The sequence below is a fragment of the Arachis duranensis genome, chromosome 7 (assembly GCF_000817695.3).
Source record: "Arachis duranensis cultivar V14167 chromosome 7, aradu.V14167.gnm2.J7QH, whole genome shotgun sequence".
Taxonomy (NCBI): Eukaryota; Viridiplantae; Streptophyta; class Magnoliopsida; order Fabales; family Fabaceae; genus Arachis; species Arachis duranensis.
This window is the reverse complement of record NC_029778.3, coordinates 59,249,187-59,266,099: the sequence shown is the minus strand read 5'-3', so window position 1 is coordinate 59,266,099 and position 16,913 is coordinate 59,249,187. Positions and strand designations below refer to the sequence as shown.

Here is a 16,913-nt window from a genome sequence, read left to right as displayed (position 1 = left end):
GTTGCTAAGGGCTTTAGGTAGGTTTTTAGTAAATTAAAATGTAAATTATAATTGAGGAGTATCAGTGTATTTATAATAGAGTCGATAACCACCTTTGTTGGTGTAGCTCTATCTTTTCTGATGGGTAATCATTCCCTTTATCTTGAGAGTTTGTTGGAACCTATCTTTTAGGGAAGATAGAGATAGTATAAAAGATTCGTAGAGGCAGTTACCTACTTGGACAGGTAGCTAAGTTTCATTGTCAGTGTCCGATCTCTTTGAAGAGGTCGAGCGTGTGGTAGAGGCCACCTTCTTTAGTGAGCATTTTGTTTTTATTGGGCTTGACTTTGCTTGTTGGACCAGGGTATGGAAAATGTCTGAAAAAAAACTTATAATAAAGGAAATTACTACAATAGAATGCAATCCATAGAAAGGAAAAAAAATTAATTAACACAAAGCTAATAAATTTAAACCTTATGCAGTAGGCAATAGCAAAGAATTTTATTTTAAAAGTACAGTGGTTAGAATAACACAATAATAGGGTTGGAGTGTCGAGTCACGGTCCTATCTGGCATGTGGCGCTTGTCATGCATGGAAGCATAGTTATCAGAACTGAATCGGACTAATCGGTTCAATCGAAAATCAGGAAATCAATGTCATATCCGATTAGGACTAGCAATTAACCTGATCAATGGTGGTTAAATCTGTTAAAAACTAAATGGTTGGGCAAACTCAATGAAAATTGAATAGTTCATCCGAACCAAACATGTTTGGCTCGCGCTTCCTCTTTCTTGACCCGCGCGCCTCTACACATGGACCAGTAGGGCGTAGATCACAGTACGAACATGATCAGTGCACCTCCACGTGGACCAACAATGCATGGAGCATCTTGTGTGAAGCCTTTTCTATAGGGATGGCAATTTCCTTCGATGGGTGATGAGAGGAAAATTGTCGGTAAAGAATTCTAAAATGAAATCTCGTTGCAAGTATAGTTCTAAACCAACAAACAATCCTCAATCAAGATTTAATTTATTTGTCACAAGTACAAACCCCAATGAAAATAACTGAAGTATATAAACCTTGGGTTGTCTCTCAAGGAATTGCAGAAAAGTGTGCATATTATTGGTTATGAGAAAAGTATTTTTGGGTTTTTGGAATAATAGACAAGAAAAGTAAATGAAACTCAAATGATAAAAAGGTCTTGGCAAGGGTTGATGGTTAAGGATCTTTATCCTTATTACTAACCACAGCATGATAATTGCAAGGATCAATCTCATTAAGTCATCCTCTAACAATTGAAGGAAAGTCAAATGAGCTACATTAATCCTAGTCCATAAGTCCTAAGCACTCACTAATTGAATTAGTGAAAGCTAGAGTCAATAGATACTAATCATCAATCACTTGGACATTAGCAACTCAAGTTCACCTAAATTACCATCCCAAGCCAAGAACACAAAAATCTACTCTAACATCCTTTCAAGCATTTTATCAAACACTTGGAAAGCATAAAAGGAAAGCAAGATAAAATGACAACAAGAATAAAATCTAACAACTACCAATTGCAAGGAATTAATAACAACAATTCAATTAAACATAAAGAAACATAAAATGTAAATTGCATTAAAAGGGAAAATCAAAGAAACAAGAGTGCATGAACACGAGAATAATAAAATAAAGAAAATAACAAATAAAGCTAAGAGAGCAAAGATGTAGGAACAATAAATGGTAAAGAAAACTAAATCAAAGCAAGAATTAAAAGCTAGATCTAAGAGAAATTAACCTAATCCTAACCTAATTCTAGAGAGAAGAGGGAGCTTCTCTCTCTAGAAAACTATCTAAAGCATGGTAAAAACTAAATTATGACCACTTGGTTCATCCCCCCTCAATCCTTGGATTCAATAGCATCAGAAATGAGTTGGATTGGACCCAAAATGAGCTAGAAATCACTGGCCACGAGTTGCTTAAAATGGCCCACACTGATCCTGCTACGCAACGCACGCATCGCCTAAACGCCAGACAACTATGGCAAATTGCATAACATATTGAAGCCCCGGATGTTAGCATTCCAAAGCAACTAGAACCTCCTTATTTGGATATCTGTAGCTCAAGTTATGATCGATTAAGTACAAAGAGGTCAGGATTGACAGCTTTGCAATTCCTTCATTTCTTCATCAGTTCTCCATTTTTACATGTTTTTTCTTCATTCCCTCAATGCAATCTTTGCCTTCTAAACCTGAAATCACTTAACAAACATATTAAGGCATCGAATGGAATCAAGGTGAATTAAATTTAGCTATTTTAAGACCTAAAAAGCATGTTTTCACACTTAAGTACAAATAAAGGAGAATTTACAAAACCATGCTATTTTAGTGAATAAATGTGGGAAAAGTTGATAAAATTCTCTAAATTCAACACATGATAAACCCTAAAAATGGGGTTTATCAACCTCTCCACACTTAAACACTAGCATGTCTTCATGCTAAACCAAGAAAGACAAGAAAAGGGATATGAATATTTATTCAATGCAAATAACCTAAATGCACCTATCTATATGAATGCAACTAAATGCAAAGTGATTCTACCTACTTGATTAAAAGTAAATCAATCTCCAGGAACATGTATGAGCAACTAGGGCTAACATAGCATGATGATTCATGAATCCTACCAATTCAAATATCAAAATGAAGTTCAAATAGCCTTGCAAGAAGAGAGCTCATGAAAGCCGGGAACAAGGAATTGGGCATCGAACCCTCATTGGAAGTGTATCCACTCGAGTAGCTCAAGTGTATAGGTTGATTCACTCAATCCTCTTCTAATCATGCTTTTCATGATTTGTTTTTCATCTAACAATCAACAATTATTCAATGCATACATACATTTATCATGAGGACTTATTCATAGGTTGTAATGGAGCTAGGGTAAAGGTAGGGATGCATATGGTCAAGTGAGCTTGAAATTTGAATTTTTGATTAACTTAAGCTCTCACCAAACACATATAACGACCTATACAATTCTAATACAATACCTAGCTACCCATGATTCCCACTTTTCCCATACTCATGCATTCTCTTTAATTCACATTCCATATGCATTGTTATTACTACTTTGCTTTGGGACATTTTTGTCCCCTTTTTATTGCTTTTCTTTTTCTATATACTTTTTTTTTCTTTTCTATATTTTTTTCTTTTTATTTTTCTTTGATATATATTTTTCTTTATTTTTTATTTTTTTCTTTTTGCAATAAAGTATATACAAGAGTATCAATGAATATGGTTTAAACATAATTAATACATGAGTATATACCCAATTCTCAAGATCTTCAATGAAAATAACAAGATACTCTTACCTCAACCAATGTCCCAAGTTTCCCCACATTTAAATGATACACACGCTTAATAGCCAAAGCTAATCAAAGATCCAAATAAAGGACATTTATTGTTTTTCGCTTCAAGACTTGTAATGTGCTAAAATTAAGAACAAAAGGGGTTAAAATAGGCTCAAAGTTGGCTAACAATGGTTGATGAAAGGTAAGGCTATGTGAGTAAGCGAGTTAAATGAAATGATGGCCTCAATCATATAAATGCATGTATACATAGAATAATGGATATAAAGAATCAAATAAATCAAAGATTACAATCATAGAAAGAGAATAATCACACACAAAAAGGAAAATAGTGGTTATATGATGTAGCCATTCAATTAGGCTCAAAACTCACTGACTTGTGTATTCTTAACTCAAAAATCATGTTCCACCGAATAGTAATGTCATTCGTTGTAGGTGGGTGTTTGCTATCAAAAGACATCCTGATGGCTCTATTTTAAAGTATAAAGTCAAGCTTGTTGCCAAAGGCTTCCACCAGGTTGAAGGGGTTGATTTTGATCAGGTATTCAGTCCAGTCATTAAACCAGCCACAATCTGAGTTATGCTTATGATTCTCTATTAAAACGTTGGCAAATCTTTCAATATGACTTCAATAATGCATTCTTGAATGGTGTTCTTCATGAGACGATGTATATGCAACAACCACCATGCTCTGTTGACAGTGACTCTAATCAGGTTTGTTGACTGCATAAATTTTTCGACTGCACAAATCCATTTATGGATTGAACCAGGCATCACCTTTGTGGTTCATGACTCTATCCACTACTCTTTCAAAATTTGGCTTTAAAACCACACGGTCAGATCCTTCTCTTTTTACCCGCTATACCTCTTTTTCATCTATTTATATCCTTGTTTATGTTGATGACATCTTAATTATTGGTTCTAACAATGAAGAAATTGCCCTACTTATGAAACAATTGCATTCTATTTTCTCCTTAAGGAAATTGGGTGAGTTTAATTACTTTCTTGTCATAGAAGCCATTAAATCTGATTCAGGTTCCTACATTCTAACTCAATATAAGTATATTAAGGATTTACTGCATAGGGCTGGTATGAATTACTCTAATCCTATGCCAACACCCATGATCACTACTGCTAAGCTCTCTAATATTGAAGGTGATTTTTTTGACAAACCCACTTTGTATAGGTTAGTGGTAGGTGCCTTACAGTATGTGACCCTCACTAGACCAGAAATTACATTGATGTGAACAAAGTTTCACAATTTATGCATCAACCTTAGTTACCACATTGGCTAGGAGTTAAAAGGATACTTAGATACCTTGCTGGCACTATTGATCATCGGATTGTTTTCCGACCATGTACTGACTTAAGGATCTTTGCCTTTGCAGACTCAGACTGGGGCAGTGATGTTGATGATCGATGCTCTACCTCTGGTTCGTGTGTCTTTCTAGGATCTAACATTGTAGCTTGGTCTAGTAGGAAGCAGCGGTCTGTGAGTCGATCTAGTGTTGAGGCAGAATTTTGGAGCATTGCAGCTGTAGAAACTGATATTAGATGGCTTCAAAATCTTCTATCTTAATTAATGATATCATGTTCATTTATCCTTACCGTTTATTGTGACAATACAAGTGTTGTTTTTCTTACAGTAAATCCAATCCTTCACAATAAGACTAAGTATTTTGAGTTGGACCTTCATGCTGTTCGAGAGAGGGTTCAACAACGTAAACTTCATGTAGTTCATATTCCGGCTTGTGATCAGATTGCTAATGTCCTCACCAAACCATTGTCCGTAAGCTCCTTTACCTGGTTTAGAGACAAACTCAGGGTCTCCTGTAAAAGGACCATGAGTTTGAGGGGCGGAGGGAGAGGGGAATATAAGAGATACATCAGTCATATATAGCTAATTGATTTAACAAATTTCTGTTAGAATTCTCTGTATAAAGCTAATAACTTTGAGACTCTATATAACAGAATATACATACTGCATAATAATGTAATAATTCAATATTCAATAAATACTCATATATTCTCCCACTTTCGGTCACTCTAATCTCTCTCTTCAAATCAAGGTTGTCATTATTATCTGATACCTTATATCTCTGTAATTAAATATTATACATCTCTTAAGAGATACCGTTTGAATAAACAAAAAAAAAATATTATACGTCTCAGTTTATTGTTTAATATACATGATATTTATCTATTTGTTTAGATGTAGATGTACATTTTTTTCCAAAATATATAAATACCGTTTAACAATTTTTATGAATAAAAATTTGTTCTTTTATAAAATAAAAAAAATCACTCATCCCATAAATTCGATCGGCCAAACAAAACAAAACAAAACAAAACCCCGTTTCTCTCCCTCTCCCCCTCCCCCCTTTTTCTCTTCCCTACGCTGCCCTGCCATAAAAAGAAAATCTCCATGCCCATCCCATCCTTCGCACTTGGGTGTCCACTACACAGCATAGCCCAATTAATATCAACCTAGTATTGTCCCAATCCGATCCAATCCAATTTTCTTTTCTCATTTTGGTTTCTTATTTTTTGTAACTTAATTTTATCTTACTAATAAAAAATTATTCACTACGTTAACAAAACAACTCACCGACAAGTTAACAGTAACTCTCAAACAAAACCTACTGCAGTTGCTCCTGGCAAAAGAGACCGACAAATCAGAATTAGTTGAGTACCTTCACGAATCAACATCAGAGGGACACTCCGTATTTCTCAATGGACATACTCCTCCATCTCATGAAGATGAAGTTGGTGTCATCACCGTAGCAACCCCCATAATACAAATGCCAATTAATCATATATAATTTAACTAGATTGATAACAAAAAGACCAACTTAATTTATAGTTATAAAACTCGAGGAATAAACTCAACATATTCAAAGTTTAATAACCTAATTATCGAATAAGAATTCAGATACCAAATTAAATCTTATTTAACAAGAATCAGGGAAGCTTTGGTATTGACATCAAAAGGCAAGGCAAAAAGTGAAAATACTGTCATTCTTGCAATCAGATAGATCTAAGGTTTAACCTCTAGTACCGCTTCTTTCTCTTCCCTACCCCCAATCCCACTCCCACCCCTCTGGTTCTCATCTCAAAGGGAACCATGGGCTATCTCCTCTAAAACTGGGTTCACTTTTTTGTTATTCATTGTTGTCGGCACATAAAGCTACAAAAGAATGCAGCATAGTTAATAAATCAGAATCCATGCTCATTACTAAACTTATTGAAAAGATAATAGAACCAAGATAGATCATAAGAAGAATTAGGCCAAAAATTAGGATATATAAAAAGAAAATAAGATTTCCACTGTAAAAAAGCAAATGAAAGGTCTTCATAACAATTCTCATAGAATCAATAATGAACTGTTCAATAATTGATGAATTGGATCTACTTGGAAACTTAAAAATCCTAAAATGTACAAGAGAAATATCGAGATAGAAGCAAAAACTTGACGTGAATCGACAACCAAAAGTCATCCATCGAAATGCTCATGTTGCAATAATGCATCTAAATCTAATATGTCAGCTTCTTTACTGTCTAATAGAAATGCACAAGTTAAAAGTCCTACACAGTTGTTTAGTGTAAAACGCGTAAATAACGCATTGATGTTTTGTTTTTGGTATAATATTTGCTTCAATGTTGCCTTTTCCTATCAGTCAATGAAATGAATCGTCTAAATCAAATCTTTTGGCTTTAGATTAAATTTCACGACAATTACAATACTATTTAGAACCAAAATTACAACAAAATTGTGGAGCCTGCTACAAGACTCTAGAATAAATCAGTCGGTCTTTCTGTGCTTATGTCTACCACCGCTATTGTTGTGGCTTCCACCTTTGTGCGATCTTTTTGATACCTAAAGACAGATATTTAAATAAAATATCATATTGGACAAAAATAACTAAAAAAAAAACTCCACACAATTGAAATTTATCCTGAGATCTAACAAGTATTATATTGACATTAACACAAACAAATCCATACAAGATCTAACGGCTCTAGTGGTTGTGTTCATTTTCTAATTAACCTGTAAGCCCCAATGATTTGACCAAATTTTCAACTAAGTACATATAGTTTTAAATTTTTTTTAAATAAGTCTTAACATTTGCCAAGATCCGGTAATCAAGTCCTTAGAATATCCTAACATTACAAAATCTTTCCAAATTTTATATAATTACTAATACGTCCCCATCCAATAGTGTCGGCTCAAGGCTCAAGGCTCAAGGCTCAAGCATATTAAAATTTATTCACCCCAAACAACAAAACTGTCGTTGCACCAAACACTACAAAAATTTATCTTTAAAGCGTCTTCCTCTGTTTTTTATTTTTTCTTTTTTTCCCCTGTTGTTTCTCCCTCCTCTCCCCACTGCACTCTCTCCCACTGTCCGAGATAGAAAATGAACACAAATTAGGAAAGATGTAAGATCCATGGGAGGTAAAGTTATCATACCGCAGCAGAGATAGCCTTCAAAGGGTCTCCACCTGTTTTTGGTTTTCTCTTGAATCCCTTGCGACGATTATTATTTCCCATTGCATCACTTGCAAGCTTGACCATTTTCCTTGCCTCCTGGGTGGTCTTGTCTAATAGGTAGTTAGGCACATCACGCAGGTGCGAAGGAGGTGCATTCTTGCTTAAAACTTTGTCATGTTTCAACAGATCTGCTCAACCCCAATTACAATTTGAAACCTTAATATTTAACTTCTTCAGATATAAATGTAAAAGTGCCCATCACAGGCACAAGAAAATCAATTAGTTTCATGGATTTGGATCTTCTAAAGTTTGAATTTTACTTTAGAGAGTAAAGTATGATCTTCTACCCTTGAATAGTTTCTCTTTCATATTTATTTTTGGTCCCACCTATGAAATAAATAGTGAGAGATCACACTTTACTCTCTAAAGTGAAATTCAAACTTTAGAGGATCCAAATCTTATTTTCATTACCTAAGTCTCTTGGATTACTTTCAAAGTGGGCCTTCAACCTAAATTAGAAAAGCAAACAAACGTATTAGAAAGATAACACAGCTAGAATCACAAGCATGCCATTATGATAAACATATTATCTAAAAAAGCAACTATGATTTCCAAATATAATTAGGAATGCCATGCATATACACTTAAAATCAGATAAAAGAACAGGAAGATTTTTTTTCTAAATCTTTCTAATGCCGTGAATATACCATGACATGCATATACACTAAATCTTCAAGTAAAAGAAAAATAGAAATGGCAGAAAGACACACCGGGCTTGTCAATCAATATTCTCAAGCTTAAGATACAAATGAAACGACAAGCACACAACGATTTTTCTAAATTTAGTCACAAACTCTACCAGGAAGTTGGAACAACAATTATTGGGAGCAGTCCCTGATGCCTTTAGGTGCAGCCATTCTCTGGAACGTGCATTGGGCTGCCCTTTTTCTTAAAGTCACAAATTATGTAACAAATTAAATAAGTAATTCCATTTTTAAACTAGAATTTAAATCAAAATGAAGTAGAAAATATATCATGTCACTCAAAGACTAACTACTTGAAGCATTAATGAATTGCTATGGTTGTTTACAAGTTTTTTCTTCAAGAGTAAAGGAAAATAGGAAATGATAAATCACCTCAGCCCTATACCGCAAAGATTCAACTGCATTCTTGGTGAGGAAAGGAAACTCCACAATTGTGTTTGAGCCCTTGTTTTCATCATCACCAACAAAAGCTTTTACTTCTTCCAATGTTTCCATCTCATCTGTTGAAACCTATGAAGAAACAAAGGCATACAGATAAATTAGCCAGGAATGCGTAGCTGGTGCACCTTTAATCTTTTCTAGTTTCTAGTATACCCGGTGGACCAGGACAAGGGACAAACAAACAAATCTAATCTGATAAAGGATATACGCCTTCAAATTCACTCATTGAAAAAAAGCAGGCTTTATTTGTCGGATAAGCTCACCAGAGAAATAGAAGCACCAGAACTATATGCTCTTCCTGTACGTCCAATTCGATGTACATATCCTGCAACACTTCGAGGCATATCAAAGTTTATAACCTGTCCATCAAGAAGGAGGGAAAAAATTAACAACCAATTGTTCAGTATACAGAGCATTTTCCCATGGAATGCAGAGATAATCACAAGATTAAATTTACAATTGTGTAACTCTTTCTAAAATGGCATAGCAGAGCAACAATGTCAAATATGTAATAGATAGTTATGACAAATACACAGAAGGGAGGAGTTGATTACCGTGAATACATTTTTGAAATCAATTCCCCTTACTACTCCAAATTCAGAATCGAGTTTAAGTTTATGTTTCCTAGACTTTCGTGATCCTTTGCCTTCTTTAGGTGCTTCATCCTTCTCCTTCGACTGACTGACATCAGTTGCAATAAGATAATCAAACAGACCAGCATTGAACTCCTGATAAATTCAGATATATCAAAATCATGAGAAACAATATAAACCACACAAATAATAATAATAAAATCCACATCTTAAGAAAACATATTTATTAAGTTCTAATTCTTCACTTGGAAGAAAAAGCCATAGTGCTATGTTAAGTGCCAAAAGCCATATGCACATATCAGCAATCATTTAAAAATATAAAATAAAATAAACAGAAAAAGGAGGAAGTAAACTGGATAATATTGCATACCTCGAGAATATGGAGTCGGGAATTCTGTGGCAACTCAGCATTTAAAACAGCAGACTTAATCCCAAACTAGAAAAAACATGGGAAAAATTAGATAGAGGAAGCAATGACAACAACAAAATAATCCCAACTCAAGTCTAAATGTTTAGGGTTTAGACCATGAGCATTGGTGCAGAGGAATTTTTTAATGAGGTAGAGAAGCAAGAGATAGAACCCTAACAGTTACAAACTCCATCAAGATACTACAGGTTGATTTAAAATTTAATCCAAAACATTTTGATAAAAAAATGAAAGAAGGAATAAGTGAGATAAAAATTTTATTCATTATCCATTATACTGACACTGTACAAAAGTCAATGCAAGTCTAATACAATATTATGTATATGTGCTAACATTCGTGTATGACATGCATGATGTAACTAACATAAAATTAGTTGGATTCAATTCATTGAGTGCATAAGAACAACTGTGTATACCTTTTCTAGGAATAATTTCAATCTGAAACTCATGTCTATGTCATTAGTGAATATCAGAACTTTCTTTTGCACTAACTCCAACTTCAAAACAGCAAGGGTGTAGAGCAATTTATCATTGGCAGGGCACGAGATCTGAGAAAAAGATATTTGATGAAAAATGTTAAAGGATTATTAACTCCAAAGTAATAATAATGAGTAAGGAATCACCTGCAAAAAGGAAAAGCACCCTCCATGGAGGTGACATGTAAGATAATTAAAAAAAATGATAACAAGCCTAACATTTTTCCCAAGTGTGAATGGATCAAATTACGATTTTATTTTCAAGGACTAAAACTCTTCTCACCCCAAATCAAATAAATATATAAACATTAAAGATCATCCCCATTTCTAGAGTGTACACAGATGTGAGTGAATATGTGATGCAATATTATTGCAGATGCACAAAAGAATTAACATAATCCCAACTACTTCATAATACCAAAGATATGAGAAGAAAGTGATGTCTCACCCAGAACTGCTGAACATTTTTTGGGATCACGTCATCCTTATTATTTCCCACTTCAGGCAAAGTCAAAATGAATGGGTTGTGTAGAATCAACTTCTTTAGTTTGTCAACATCAGTACTGAATGAGTCAATAGTACGTCTCAAACAAATCAATATAATTGAATAGAACTTAAACCATAGACATATGCAATGTAAGATCAGTCCTAGAATAAAGTCATGGAATGATCAATGATCTTAAACAACAAAACACTTGCCAACAAAATTTTATTGAGCCAATTTTGCTATAGTAATCAAGGTGTTTACAAAAGTGCAAGAATGTACCTACCTGTTTTCAGTCACCTATTATCTAATATAATGAAAAAAGATTCAAGCACAACAAAAACAAAGAATTGAAGAATGAGAGATGTACATGCTCATGATAATTAAATAATTGAGCAAAACAAACATGACAAGTGGCAGAAACACTGATGATGCAAAATAACACACCTTGATGTTGCGGACATAAGAAGACACTGGCAACTTCTGGGTACATGAGGCGTAAAAGATTTTATATCATTTTCATATCCATATGATAACAGAAGATCTGCCTGGAAGCACAAGAATTGAGAAAATCAATCATTCATTAGATGCAAAAATGAGTAGCACAATCAAGGATTATTCATCTTTAACTTGGATTAGAATGATATTTCCAGTATTTGGAAATTGAAAGTTGATAAGAACCATGGAAACCAAAAAAAAAGGTATCTAGTCGTCTAATCAAGTTATTCTTGTCAACACATAGCAGGTCAGATTTTGCAAAATGCAATCGAAGTCCAGTGTGAACATAAAGTACTCAAATATGAAGAAAGAAACCGACAGCTGTCCTAGAAAATGTTCAACTAAGAATAAAATGTGGACAACTAGATACTATACAAACAATATGCTACATCTGATTTCACCTCATCAAGAATTAGAGTTTCAAGCGTAGCATTAATGGAAGCTGGTTGAAGTACACCATCAAACAGGCACTTTGCTAGGCAAGCAGGTGTGGATATCAAAATATCAGGAGGTCCAGTCAGAGCTGCACGCTGCAAACCCAATGCAGAACAAAAATAGCAATAAGATTTATGCAGCATGCACTACGAACTAACAATTACAAACAAAATAATAAAATTTCCACACATCATGGCATCACATAGAAACTAGTGATAATGAAGAAACAATAACAAAAAAGAAGGCATGGTCACTAACCAGATCAGAAGCTTGCATATTGCTATTCAATTGGGCGACTTTCAGTTGAACTCGGCATAACTCAATGAGTGACACAACCTCTATGTAGACCTGAAGTTACAATCCAATTGAAACATATTAGCAAAGTAGAACGAAAAAGGAAAACACACACATAAAGAGAACATTAACAAAGCTAAAGAAAACCAACCTGTTGACACAGCTCGCGAGTCGGAACAAGAACAAAAGCATTGGGTGCCTGCTTCTTGCGATCAACATTAGCGAATAGTTTCTGTAGCATGGGGAGAAGGTAAGCAAACGTCTTCCCAGAACCCGTCTTCGCACGAGCAACCACATCCTTACCTTCCTAAAAAAACAAATGAACTAGTGAGCTTCCCCAATCGGAGACCCTACATTGCAGAATGCATAGAATCTCGAAAAACCTAACCAACTTCTAACTAACTTAACCAACCAACCAACCAGCTATATCAAAACTCGGCAAAACAGAAAGTTGTTGCCACTGACAATAATATATAATATTGTAACTAATAACTGACTAACTAACTAACTGGCTAACTAACAATTAGAAGTAAAGGGGCTAGAGAGTGACCAGAATGAGTGGAATAGCGACTCTCTGAATTGGTGTGGGCTTGTCGATTCCTTTCTTGAGCAAGGCACGAATGAGACGAGCGTCCACACCGAGCTCCTCGAAGCTCTTATCGTCGCTTGCATCTTCTTCGTATCGCTGCATTGTTTCTTTCAATATGTTTTCGGTTGTTGTCGCCGCCATCACAGCACCACAATTCGGGAATGGACGTTGCACTAATGGCAGCACTCTAGCCTTATAGTCGACGGCGAACCTTTAAACTGATAAGCAACAATAAGGGATAGTTATTAGAACCGAAACAGCAATCGACCCGTTCATACGACTGGGTCACCGGGTCCCTGGTTTAACCAATGGGTTTCTAGTTGAATCGGTTGACCTAGTCACAATTAAATATAAATACAAAATTGCAAAAAATAAGCTTAAAATTAAAAATTCAAAACGTCTTCATAGACACATTAACAATTCTTAAACATAACTAAGCAAAAATAGAAAATATACTAGTCAATAGTACAAAAATACTTTCTCAATTTAAATGAAGAGAGCAAAACATAACACAATTAAGTAAATCAAATGCATCAAGACAAATTGGAATAATTAACAAACTAATCAAAAACTAAATTCAACTAATTATACCAACTCAATATTACCTATGTAAGAATCAAATGAATCAATACTAAGAATCAAATCTATTCTTACAGCAACAAATTCGGCTCATTGATAATTTCATCAACAAATTCAACCATGATAATTTTCAGCAACAAAAAATTTAGCTCCAAAGATGATTTACAGCAACAAAAGGTTTAGCTAAGTAATTATTTCAGCAAGACAGCAACAAATTCAAGGTTCAGTGATGATAATTGGCAATAAATTCAACTCGGTGATGATTTTCATCAACCAAAAAATTAGCTCAGTGATATTTTCAGCAACAAATTCAACTTACAACAAATTCAACAAATCCAAGTTCACTCATGATTTACAGCAACATTTAGATTAGCATCAAGGCAAATTAATTAATCAGCAATTCAGCAACATCTCAAAATACATGAAGGGAAATCTGAAAAAGAGAGAACAGGGGAAGCGATGATGCAGAGACTCATCAACGGTCCACGGTCCACGGTCCACGGCAATGGCAACGACCCGAAACCAGAAGACGACGAGCGCACGGAAGGCGACGAAGCAAGCGGATCCCAAGTGTTGCTTCTGCCGCCGCCGGCGAGGAGCCCAGGGACGAGACTCGAGTGAGACGACGAGGAAGGCCGCGAGACGAGCGACGAGACACCGGCGAGTGTGATTGAGACGAGCGACGAGACGGCGGCAAGTGTAAAGGGCTAGGCAGTGAGAAAGACGAGAGAGTTGGAATCTCAGAATTGAGGGAGAGATGAGAGTCTCAGGGTGAGATGAGTTAGAAGAGCTAGGGTTTTGGTGTTTTTTCCAAGGTTCTGAAAACCGAACCAGTCATCAAATCGCTCTAGTCATTGGTTCACTAGTTTATTGGTCCAACCGATCTAACCATGGTTCAACCGGAAAAACCATTCCATAATAAAATAATAAATAAATTATAAATAAACATTCTAAATATCTTTGAAATTTAAAACCCTACATAAAATATCACCAATTAAATGTAATTAATCATCAAAATATGCAATGACTTGCTGCAAATTTGCTGACAATTAACATAATTATACTTCCATTAAAAATAGCTGGATTGAATTAAAATGCACAAGTTAAAGATAGAGAATATTGTCTTAATGTAGTTAAGTCAAAAAGTAAAACAAAAAATGCTAGTGTTGCACAATAAACACACAGCAGAGCCTGAAACAAACACACAACAGAGGCTGAAACAAAAACACAACAAAGCCTGAAACAAAAAAATCCAACACGGAGGACGGGTAGCAGGTCGGCAGAGATCAAGAACAGGGACAGTGCAACCAAACAATGAACAAAACAATGAAAACAGAATTTTTTTTATATAACAGAACAATCAAAACATGAATCATACAATCACTAATTGCAAATTTTTTCTTCATAAGAACAGAACAATGAAAACATGAAACATATAATAAATCAAAAGATCACCAATTGCAAATTTTTTAATAAGAACAGAAGTTAGAACAGTGAAAAATGAGGAAAGATTAACAGTTTTCAACCCAATTTTAACAAAGCTCATCACAATGATTAACAACAAAAAAAAGCAATGAAGGAACAGGGAATCAGTAACATAGGCAGTGCAAATTCAAGAAACTTTAATAAAATTTAACTACAGAAACAGACAGTAAAGCAGTAATAGAGTTATAAATTTAAAATTTATCATCAAATACAATCAGTGAGCATAACCAGTCAACCAAGTACTGACTGGGCATTCGGGAAAAAAAAATCAAAAGAACATTTAAATCACAGCAAAAACACAACAACAACAATAGGAACATTTAAAACAAAGCAACCCAAAAAAAATCTAAAAATCACCATTGCTGAAAACAATGATTTGATACGTGTATGCTCAAAGAATTAAAAGCTAAGCTTACAGGAAAGTGAAGAATACCCAAACCAAAGAACCTTCAATCACAGCTTAAATCAAGAACAGAAAATCACAACAAAAACAAAAAAAAATTAAAAGTAACAGAAGAAAAACAGAATAACAACACAAGAACAATTAGCAAATTAACAAGTTCACAATAACAGTTAAAATTTACCAGAAGAACACTAATGCAAGTGGAATCATCATGCTAATATGTTTTTTGCAAAGATGCTATTTGTGCAGCTAAAATTTCCTAATTACTAAGATCCAATTATTCTAATTTCACATGCAATCAACTTACTAAGTTTCTAAAAGCTAGAAATTATAAAACCTACCAGAAATATGGTTAAAGCATTTTATCAAACATGTTGAGTGCGGCAAAATTAAAACGAAATAAGAGAATTCAAGGCTTAATATCAATGTGATTTAGAAGAGAACATAACTATTGTAACTTTAATTCAGTCTATGAAAAATCCAAACCACTACCAAATCAAATAGTTTCTTATTGTAATGGAAATCAGAAGTTGCAGAGTTTGAAGCAGAGTATTGGTGTTGTGTGAGTGTATTGTCTGGTGGCGGGTTTAGGGAACTCACGGCGGCGACAAAAGAGAGCAGTTCGACGACTAGGTGGAGCGCGCGGGTTGGTCGCAGAGTTTGAAGCAGAGCAACGTGGCTTCCAGACGAACGCGAATGCGAACTCGAACGGTGAACGGCTAGTGGACGCGAACGGTGAACGCCGAAGAAGCGAACGAAGACGACAGCTGAAGAACGCGAACGTAGACGACAGCTGAACGAAAGAAAGCAGCCGCGATCGGTGACAGCGAACAGGGGTTGAAGACTTGGAGCACGAGGGAAGCTAGATAGACGGACGGATGGAGAACTTTGAGTGCGACGGACGGCGTCAGTATGCCACTCCTTGCGGCGGTGGTGTAGGCTTACAGTGCTAGGGTTTTTTTGGCTGGGTTTGTGTTATTTCTATCTTAATGAAAGAAAGAAAGGGAGAAAGCGAGAAAGAAACGGAGCTTCCGTTTTTGTGTAAACCGGGCGGGTTCAGGTTCGGTCCGACCTGCCGGTTCTTGGCCGGTTTAACCGTTTCTCACCGGTTTTCTAAACAACGATTTTACATATCTGACCGAACTGCTAGTGTTGCCGGTTCGCAGTTGAATCGGTCTGATTGATCGGTCCGATTCAATTTTCAAAATATTGATTTTTTTCTTTTTGGTGAGTTTTGGATTGAGGCTAGTGTACAGGATGTAGTTTCTTCTTTTTTAAAAAAAATACCCGATCTGAGTTGTATAAATCAGTCGGGTCACTCTTTTTTTTTCAAAACCCGCAAGGTTGACTCAAGTCTCTTTGAGTCTGATGGAAATATAGTTATTAGAATCGAATCGGTAATTAATCCGATCATATGACAGGGTTATTGGGTTATTGATTCAAACAATGGGTCACTTATTTATATGGTTGACTCGGTCATAATTAAATAAAAATATAAAATTATAAAAATAAAATTAAAAATTAAATGCATGTTTTTAAAAAAATATATTAATGATAATCAAATACAATTCTTAGATATAATTTATGGTACAAAAATAAATAATAAATTAGTCACTAGTACAAAATACTTT

At 35.0% G+C, this 16,913-nt stretch overlaps 3 protein-coding genes across 3 annotated transcripts; 1 reads left to right on the top strand and 2 right to left on the bottom strand.

The window, feature by feature from the left end:
* Window positions 1-3,492: 3,492 nt before the first annotated feature.
* Window positions 3,493-4,901, top strand: LOC107459174 (uncharacterized mitochondrial protein AtMg00810-like). The gene is made up of 3 exons (XM_016077390.1): window positions 3,493-3,506; window positions 3,758-3,863; window positions 4,602-4,901. Exons 1-3 carry the CDS (start codon window positions 3,493-3,495, stop codon window positions 4,899-4,901), a joined length of 420 nt encoding a protein of 139 aa, XP_015932876.1.
* A 1,804-nt stretch (window positions 4,902-6,705) lies between these two features.
* LOC110274159 (DEAD-box ATP-dependent RNA helicase 16) lies at window positions 6,706-8,529 on the bottom strand. Its single transcript, XM_052251604.1, has 4 exons — window positions 8,522-8,529; window positions 8,286-8,323; window positions 7,794-8,002; window positions 6,706-7,199 (listed from the first exon to the last, which is right to left on the bottom strand). Exons 1-4 carry the CDS (start codon window positions 8,527-8,529, stop codon window positions 7,125-7,127), a joined length of 330 nt encoding a protein of 109 aa, XP_052107564.1. The 3' UTR covers window positions 6,706-7,124.
* Window positions 8,417-16,025, bottom strand: LOC107459184 (DEAD-box ATP-dependent RNA helicase 16). Its single transcript, XM_021128003.2, has 12 exons — window positions 15,883-16,025; window positions 12,777-13,033; window positions 12,378-12,533; window positions 12,191-12,280; window positions 11,899-12,027; window positions 11,447-11,547; window positions 10,964-11,078; window positions 10,456-10,587; window positions 9,983-10,048; window positions 9,574-9,747; window positions 9,283-9,378; window positions 8,417-9,088 (listed from the first exon to the last, which is right to left on the bottom strand). The coding sequence occupies exons 2-12, from the start codon at window positions 12,954-12,956 to the stop codon at window positions 8,891-8,893; spliced, it is 1,437 nt and encodes a 478-aa protein (XP_020983662.1). The 5' UTR covers window positions 12,957-13,033; window positions 15,883-16,025; the 3' UTR covers window positions 8,417-8,890.
* Between the last annotated feature and the right edge of the window lie 888 nt (window positions 16,026-16,913).

Excerpts from the sequence above, each read along its gene's own strand:
- LOC107459174 (XM_016077390.1), top strand. Across the intron at positions 3,864-4,601 it reads AAGGGGTTGATTTTGATCAG|TTACCACATTGGCTAGGAGT; the intron begins GTATTCAGTCCA and ends CATCAACCTTAG.
- LOC107459184 (XM_021128003.2), bottom strand. The coding sequence starts at position 12,956 with ATGGCGGCGACAACAACCGAAAACATATTGAAAGAAACAATGCAGCGA. Across the intron at positions 10,588-10,963 it reads AAAATGTTCAGCAGTTCTGG|ATCTCGTGCCCTGCCAATGA; the intron begins GTGAGACATCAC and ends TCTTTTTCTCAG. Across the intron at positions 9,379-9,573 it reads ATTTCAAAAATGTATTCACG|GTTATAAACTTTGATATGCC; the intron begins GTAATCAACTCC and ends CTTGATGGACAG.
- LOC110274159 (XM_052251604.1), bottom strand. Across the intron at positions 8,003-8,285 it reads AAGTAATCCAAGAGACTTAG|ATCTGTTGAAACATGACAAA; the intron begins GTAATGAAAATA and ends GGGGTTGAGCAG. Across the intron at positions 7,200-7,793 it reads TGAAGGCTATCTCTGCTGCG|GTATCAAAAAGATCGCACAA; the intron begins GTATGATAACTT and ends ATCTGTCTTTAG.